The sequence below is a fragment of the Lactuca sativa genome, chromosome 7 (genome assembly GCF_002870075.4).
Source record: "Lactuca sativa cultivar Salinas chromosome 7, Lsat_Salinas_v11, whole genome shotgun sequence".
Classification (NCBI taxonomy): domain Eukaryota; kingdom Viridiplantae; phylum Streptophyta; class Magnoliopsida; order Asterales; family Asteraceae; genus Lactuca; species Lactuca sativa.
Window position 1 is genome coordinate 27,490,613 of NC_056629.2, and position 9,242 is coordinate 27,499,854.

A 9,242-nucleotide genomic window follows, 5' to 3' on the forward strand; every position below is an offset into this window, starting at 1 on the left:
TCAATGTGCCATCTTGTGGATTACTATTTTATTCCTGCCTTGAAAGTTGAGTGACCATTACATACCAACAAAATACATATTTACAGAAGTGAACTTTATATTTATATGATCCACAACAATTTTGAGGAACAAGGATTATCATCATGCTATTCACTTTCTCCTGTTTCTTTAAATTTACTACAAACATTTAGATCTTAGGCACTAAGATTGAACATTTGTTACAAACTCTAAGATTGAGCAACACACTTTAACTTGACACTTTTTTTAAACAAAATTTCGTTAAGGATAACACTAATCCTGGTACTCTAATGTACTTATCAATCTATTTATAGAAGTGTAGTAAATGAAAGTTGTCATTTTTAAGAATAAAAAGTAAGTTATTATAAAAAATGAATACAATACTATTTTGATAATTTATTTACTTTCCAAATCCTTTGTAATTTATACAACCCCAAAAACATAAAGGATAACACACCCTAATGTAGACTCACGGACGGCAGGGCACATACTCCTTACGTGTTACCATGCACACACCAATTCCTAAAAACTCAAATATCATCCTTTCCCTTAAATCTCCCTCCTCAATATATGTTTATTCCTTTTCAAATTTGGGGACATAAACAACCCCAAAAACGTTATTGTTCTTCTTCCCACACACTACAAGTTACAGACTTCGATTTCATCATCCTTTGTATCTAGATACACACACACACACACACACACACATATATATATATATATATATATATATATATATATATATATATATATATATATATATATATATATATATATATATATATATATATATATATATTAATCTGTAATAATGTCGGAAGAGGAGAAGTTGTTGAAGGATGCCAGGAAGTTGCCATGGGAGGATCGATTGTTACACAAGAACTTGAAAGTTCGTAAAGATGCCAACATTGACTTAACCAACCTCTGCGACTCCATCACCAATCCTAAAGATCCTCGCATCCGTGAATTGGGTTAGCCAGTTACATTTTTTTTCATCACTTTTTGGTTATTGACTTATTGTAGATTTTATGCTCGCATGTTTGAAACCTATATCCATGCAATGTATATTGAATATTCCTTGTTTTGTTGATTTATGGTGGGGTTTTGATCAGTTGCCCTAATTGCTTTCCTAAAAGCAGCAGACGCTGATGCTGGAAGATTTTACCCATTTTGTTTCCATCTATGATTTTGATTGTACTAATTCCTAAGTTAACAATAGTCCTTTAACAACAAATATTGATTATGATGCTTTTATATTAACGATTCTTCTTTAAGGACTCATTTCTTACATGAAGATGCATAGTATTTGAAGATGTTATTAGGTATTTTGTAGGTTTTCCTAAGAAACTTGTGATGCAATTATGGCAAAATGCCTTATGGTGTTCATGCTTTGGGTGGAGTCGGAGAACGTGGATGTATTCCTGCTATGTTTCGTGTAGAGATCATATTGCATATTTTGAAATTCAGTTAGCAGCAATAAAATCTATCTATCTTATTGTTGTGCAGTTTTGATGTTACTGATGTTGAGCAAAGTAGTGAAGTCTCACAATCCATGCCTGGATTAGTTTTTAGCAGGTCCTTAATTATGTTTTCCTTTTCTATTTCTCATTGCAATTAGTCTATGCTCTTATTCCTTACTGCTGTAAAACCATTATTTGGTTAAGTAGTTGGCTTTGTAGTTTGTTATATCTTTTACTTGACACATGTAATCTGCTTAATTTGTGGGTCTAGGGAAAATTATGCTCCTTTAGAGCCTCATATGGAAAGGCATCCACTCGTGCCACCATTTGGAGGTGTAATTAATGAAGCTTTAGATATCATTACATATGGTTCTCCTGATCAGGTGTGAGTTCATCTGATCTTCTTCACATCTTAGTTTGTTCATTTTGATTTGTAAGCAAATTAATTTTATTGTTTTCTATTTTGTGTTCAAGCGAGAGGCTCCAGCAAAGGGATTGAGACCAAAGGCTTTAATGTCTGTTCAAAATGTTAACATCCAGTCACAAGCTTTGCTAAATGTCAAGGACTCTAATAAGGTATCTTTAAAGTTGCATAAATATTTCATTTTGTTTGACAAATTAAAGGATCAATGCATATTTTTGTTATCATGACATTTTATCTACTTGCAGGATGAAAGACAGAGAATTGTGTATTGTAGGTTTAAATTTGAAGAGTTGCAGTTGGAGCAGATTAAGGATCTTGAGGTTGCTATATATTTATAATGACATTGTTTTGGTTGTCTTTGAGAAATTTAAAAAAGTAATTAAATGTCTTAAAACATAATGATATGAAGAAGTACTATAATACATGCCTACATCGATCTTAATCTTCAGGTATGTACCTATTCTATTCTCTCTTTAATGCATCTTAATTAGTAAACACTTGCGTGTATTAATTCTTTTCTTTTTAAAAACTGTTAAGACATTGGGTACTGCCAGAATATTGACTGCAGTTGGCCCGGTTGGTCAAACAAATTGGGGTGATTCAAGAGGTCCAATGTTGATTCCATCACAAGTTGATGGCCAATGGAATGACAGATTCATGTTGTATACTGATTAATTTAGAACGAAAAGATTGTATTAAGAGCTGATTAAACTGTTGACTAGTAACATGAATTCGAAAGGGAAATTTTTTTTGTTGTTGGGATAAAATCCTTTGTTTGTGATCTTTGATTTCTTTTGGTTCGTATTAATTTCTATAAATGTACTAAATAGCATCATACTTTTATTTATTTATTTGTTTATTTATTATAGGCTTATAGCAGCTTTGTATTATTGGTTCTTTCTATTACAAGATTATTAATTGAAAAATCTACCCAGTTGTAGCTTTCTCATCCAAATACAAATAAATTTTCTTTCAAAGTAAAATTCTCTAATCATAAAAAAATGAAACCATAATGCGCCTTAACAAGAAAAAAATTAAAGTATAAAGCCATAATTTGATAAAATTTCAAATTATTGTAATATGATGTAATGTTGTAATATGATGTTATGGGAGTATAATGTTATCTTAAAATGTATTTGTATTTTATAAAATTTGAAAATTTTAAGATATGATGAGATGAATAAAAAACATCCATTAGTAGGTCAATTGACCCATCTTGTTCTTATTAAAGATTTATTATATTGATGTAGTCTTTATTTTTCCCCAAACTTTTATTGAAAATGCAAAATCTTATATATGATGATCATCTTTTGTATGTATTTCCTTGATAATGACTTTTGAGGGGAACGGACTCTCGTGTTTGTACACCATTACCATTGAACTTATTTTTGATGTTCAAATAATATCATTATGACTAGCAATTGAGAATATCTAAGGTTAGCTTTTCAAGAATAAGTAATGATGACAATCATAGCCACTCAATCAAACCACCAAAATCAATTCAAATAAAAAAACCCAAAGTTTCATTAATTCAAAATCTAGGGTTCTTAAGACCTAAAATCCAAAGTTAATGGTATATAAACCCACAATACAAAGTCAAAGAGTTTAATAACTCATAATCCAAAACAAATGGTCTAATGACCTATAATCTAAAATACCAATAGAATCCATAAAGCCAACAAAGGTTAGCTAAGAAATATCAAACATTTCTCAAGATCTCAATAGTTCAAATGGGATAATTCTACCACAAACAACAATAATGCATATGCATCTATACCACAATCCAATCAATTTATATAGGTTCAAACTCAATGATGTTTAATTAATTGAGCTCATCAATCACTACCACATAACATGTCTATCCAATTACTGCTCGTTCCAAAAGGAATTAGAACTAATGAAACCATCATACTAGTCTACATAAGGGATAGCTAGTCCATACATGCACCTGCTAAGGGAATATCTCGACCCATCTTTAGGAATATGTTAAGAGCTCGTTTTAGGTAAACCCATGAAGGGAATATCTCAACCCACAAAGGGAATATTTCAAGTAAATTTGGGTACTCGGGTCTCAATCCCATCCTAAGTGAATGCACATTTAGGAGGCTCCAAAACTCTTTCAAAACAAGCACATGATTTTCTTAATACAAAATGATAACTCTAAACCAATTTTCATGAATGAAAATAATACATGTAGTATACCCATTGCACACAAGGATATAACATGTGATATCATATGAAAATCCAAAGTATCAAATCAAGATAAGGACATGTACTCCATGTAACCTCACATTAAGCAAATGCCAAGCTTCCTTACTCTTCCTAGGAAATCCTCACCTATAAAATACCATTATGTCATTAAAAAATTAACTAAATACCCTACCAAAGGTGATTAACTTATTTTTACAATTTTCTTATTATTTTTCAAACATATGTAAAATTTATGGAAGTAACTAGAGGTCAAACAAATGAAAGGTTAATGAGATATGAATTATTTTTGTTTTGGACAGTGAGTAAACTTGTTCAGGATTACTAACAAAGGGCTTGATCCACCGAGGTTTGGCCCAACTATGGAAGAAACTTTAGTCTTTATGTACGTAAACCTCCCTTAACTCTTCCAAATGATCTAATGGATAAACTAAGTCTTTGAACTAACTTTGATATTCCACTACATCAAATTTTAATTAAGACTTAATAGATTAAGGTCTTAATGCTTCACAAGTTCCTTGAAACACTTGTTAAAATATCAACTATTCATTAAGGTATAAGTTTTCAAATAACCACATAGATGTTTATAATTTATTTTCTCATGACTAATTGATCATCTATGATCAATCCAAACATGATCTGAACATCATTTCAATTCTACTTATATTCTCATTTTATGGTTTTGTTCCTCATTACATGATTCCAAGCTTATCAATGGAATTGAGAGATTTGGATCCAACTATAATACTTATAAGCTCACATCAACACTTAGTTCCTTTTAAACCTTCCAAAAACTTATAGTTTACATCCATTGAATTATTTGATTGTATCAAAAAATTTATGTGAATAAACTGAACTTATAAAATCATGGCATTCCATTCCAATGGTGTATCACCATTGGAATCATCATTTGAGCTAAAGATTACTTAAGATCTAATGGAATCATATAAGAATCAATTCATAGACACATAAATACTATCTTATTAACCTAGAATGATATATTTGACTTCAAACTCATGAAACTAAGATTATATACAACTTATAAAATCTAGAGTACAATTTCTCATCAAGTTAGGGCTCTGAATTCCCAATTACACCATTGGAGGTGAAATCAACCATTTCAAAGCGGAAATAGTGATGTCTTGATGATCTACTGTAAGTTTCTAGCGTAAAATCATACTAAAATCAAGGATAGAGCTTAAAATTTAGGATTTGGTTTTTACTCCAAACCCTAGCTCAAACTATAGAGAAGAAAATAATGAGATACCCTATGATACTCGACACTTTAATCCTAGTTTGTCCTTCTCCAGTCTCCTCCCAAATCACTCTCTAATCTTTAAAATCTAACAAAATCACCACAGGAGGACCTTTTCCAATTCTAGTCTAATTTTCTCTCTAATTATGGAGAATAACTAGTTGTTTTAAGAAAAAAATAAAAATAATTTAATAAAGGATAAAAAAGTCATTTCATGTAGCTTAGAGACCATTGGTGGAATTGGTGGAAGTTTTAGAAAGACAAAATTGCAAAAATTGTCCCTATGGTATGCATTTTTTTGAGGTTTCAGTCCAAACTTCGATTTTTTTTTGGATTCATGGTCCTTTTGACCTAGTTTGTACGTAGAATTGGTCCCCCCCGACTTAACTTCCGTTAAGTTGTTGCTGTTAACCCCCTCATCTGCCTCCCACATGAGGGTATATTTGTCTTTTCTGTAACACTGTAAACTTTCAAACAAAATTTTCATTTTTAAAAAAATCACGTATTCTCATAACATAGTTCGCAAAACCCCAAATGACAATGTTAACTCCCTCATCTGCCTCCCACATGAGGGTATATTTGTCTTTTCTGTAACACTGTAAATTTTCAAACAAAATTTTCATTTTTAAAAAAATCACGTATTCTCATAACATAGTTCGCAAAACCCTAAATGACAATGTTTTCAAAAAAACATATTCAGAAAATGTTATAAACACAATCGAGGATCCACAAAATGTAACTCCGCCTCGTGTGTACAATCAAGTCAGCACCTTCCCATGATCCTGAGAAGTACCTAAAACACATAACACATAACACGGTAAGCACGAAGCTTAGCGAGTTCCCCAAAATACCACACATATATCATTAGCCTCTCATGGCTATACTCAAATAAGACCCTCCGGTCAGTGTGTCTCAGTGGAACCCTCCGGTCCCACAACTCGGGTGGACCCTCTGGTCTTAACTCGGTAAGCTTAGAATAATACATAGCATAAATTACAAAGACATAATGCAACATATCACAATACTCAATATAAGCGCACAAGATCTTCCGGTCACACAAAATTACCACTCAAGGTAAGTATAGTGAGAAGACTCACCTCGTAAGCAAGCAAGGAAATTGAATACCCCTCGAACAGTCTAATCCCCGCCTACATGTAATAAGCATCTCTAATTAACACTTAAAGATCACAATCCTAAATAAACTCATGATAGTCCCTCTTTAACTCTTGGGACGGGTAAGAGACCATTTTACCCCTCCATGACCTCCATCCCTCAAGTTTGACCAAACCCTAAAGTCAATAGAAGTCAACACTCGAGTCAACAGTCCATGTTGACCCAACTCGTCGAGTGCATCTATGCGACTCGTTGAGTCCCTTCGGTTCCTCAGAACCCTCATGAAAGTCCAACCCAACTCACCGAGTTGACCCGTCAACTTGCCGAGTTACCGCGTGTTCAGTCTCATCGGGACAAACTCTAACCGACTCGTCAAGTCAGCTCATCGACTCGTCGAGTCCCTTAAGTCGAATTCTCATTCAGACGTTTTAAGGAAGAACTGATACCCCATACTCTGGATCTATCTTCCTAAGGCTCGAATATCACGTAAAGCTGCAAGCTTTACGTGCATGCATGGCATATTAGGCTCATAATGTCAATACATGCTCCAACAAGGGTTAGATGCACAAGAGCTTGCCTCCAGCTCAATAAAGCTCCTGTCTTTGGACTCACAAGGCTCCCTACAGTCCAGATCTGAGGTTTCAACCTCAAGCCATGCTCAAATGACTCAATGACACCAGATGGACGGGAGAAAACCCTAAAAAATCCCTAACCAAGATCCCATAAGGAAATGATCAAGTTAGCATTTTTTTTACCTCCAACTGAAGCAAATCTTTGAGGAATATCTGGATCCAAAAGCCTCATCTTGATCCAAGCTTTGATGCTCTCCAATTCTCCTCCAAAAGATCACAAAATGCCCAAGATTAACTCTCTTTTCTCTCTTGGCTTACTCTAGGCGATTAGGTTTTCACACAAGGGAGTTGGGTGGCCGGTGAGGAAGAAATGAGGGCTTAAGGCCCTTTAAATAGGACACAAACCCAGAGATTTAGGGTTTCCTCGCACAACGCTTACTCGGCGAGTCGGCTCTCTGACTCGTCGAGTTGGTCATTAAACCTACGTGATCAATCCGACTCTACTCGACGAGTCGGACATACAACTCGTCGAGTTACTCATTCAATCCCAAAAATAAATAAATAAATATATAAATATTATAGCTGAGAGTCGGGATGTTAGATTTTCACTTATAAGAGACCATTTTTGCACCTGAAAAAAATATATCCCCCTTTTAAAAAAAAATTAATGCCTATTTATTTATTTTAATAATTAAAAAAATAAAAGAGGTCTCTTTCTCTCTCTCTCGTCTTCCTCGCTCTATCTTCCTTTTTCTTCTTCCCAAACACCATTGTTGAAGAAGCATCACCCAAAACTCCTGTCGAGCGTCAAACAAACAAACACACCCTTGGATGGCTGTTTTCGGCGAGATCAAGAGGAGCTACAACCCTCTCAACTACTGAAATCGATGTTCAACACCTCTGCAACCCTACTACAGTCGAAAAATCACAACCCCAAACACCCCACCTCAATCGTTGTCGCTGTAGCTACTCTGATTCCCTTCCGAATCGTTGCTATCGATGATGAGAAAGAAACCACGATGAGGCTCGCCGAGGAGCAGCCTCGCCACCTCCTTTATTTGTTCATCACATCTTCCCCCCATTCACACCTTTCCTCACCGAAGTTGCTGTCACAACTTACCTGTTTCCCTCAGATCTTCCTTCATTCTTCTGCGCAAATCAATGCTTAAGCAGCCCCTGCTGCTTCTGATCTTATTCTTCCTTTATTGGTCCGATTGAGCACCTGTGACACTTCCTTTGATCGGCGACTGCAACTGCCTCCCTCCTATATGTGTTTTGATGTCGGATCGGGAAAAGGAATAGTAAAGGAGGGCTCGTCGGAGATCGACACCACCCCTCCTCACCATCGCCATCCACTGCCGGAGACTCTAATCGTCCTCCTCGCTCGTTTATTTTCTTACTCGATCTGGAAACCACATTTATTACAAATCTAAAAACCAGGGTTGGAGATGGTGGTTGAAAGGTGGTGCATGGCGGTGGTTTGTGTGATATGCTTGAAAGATGAAGACGTTAAAGATGATGAAAATGGACTTGAAGGTTTGTGGCAGGGAAATGGTGTGTAATGTGTGCGTTTCTTCAGGTTTACCACAAAACAAGAAAAAGAGAGAGAGAGAGAGAGAGAGAGAGAGAGAGAGAGAGAGAGAGAGAGAGAGAGAGAGAGAACTCTTTTATTTTTTAATTATTAAAATAAATAAATACGTATTAATTTTTTTTTAAAAAGAGGGATATATTTTTTTAGGTGCAAAAATGGTCCTTTAGAAGTGAAAAAACAAATATATCCTCATGTGGGAGGCACATGAGGGGGTTAACAACAACAACTTAACGAAAGTTAAGTCGGGTGACTAATTCTACGTATAAACTAGGTCAAAAGGACCATGAATCCAAAAAAGTCGAGGCTTGGACTGAAACCCCAAAAAAATACATACTATAGGGACCATTTTTGCATTTTTGTCTTTTAGAAACCACATCGACTATTCATGCAAGTTTAGAAACCATAACAACCATTCGTATAAAAAAATTAATAGGGATTAAAATTGTGACTTTTGGTAAACCTTAGGGACTATTATGTAATTTTGTCTATTATTTATGTGGAATGAATATTTAAAAAAATTGTTATTGTTGTTGTATGTATATTCATTGTTGTAAAACTAAAATTATTTAAATTTAAGTATTGAAAAATTATTTAAAGTTAA

General features: G+C 34.4%; 1 protein-coding gene across 3 annotated transcripts; it reads left to right on the forward strand.

The window, feature by feature from the left end:
• The first annotated feature begins 852 nt into the window (after positions 1-852).
• On the forward strand, positions 853-2,669 carry LOC122194994 (protein MOR1). Of its 3 annotated transcripts, none has more exons than XR_006184902.1 (6): positions 853-997; positions 1,525-1,593; positions 1,750-1,861; positions 1,953-2,054; positions 2,148-2,351; positions 2,440-2,669. XR_006184902.1 is itself a non-coding variant. In XM_042896443.2 (5 exons), exons 2-5 carry the CDS (start codon positions 1,571-1,573, stop codon positions 2,238-2,240), a joined length of 330 nt encoding a protein of 109 aa, XP_042752377.1. In that variant the 5' UTR covers positions 853-989; positions 1,525-1,570; the 3' UTR covers positions 2,241-2,669. The 3 variants fall into 3 exon arrangements, 1 of the variants encoding a protein (XP_042752377.1); XR_006184901.2 differs by having other exon boundaries at positions 853-989; XM_042896443.2 differs by having other exon boundaries at positions 853-989; positions 2,148-2,669.
• The last annotated feature ends 6,573 nt before the right edge of the window (positions 2,670-9,242 follow it).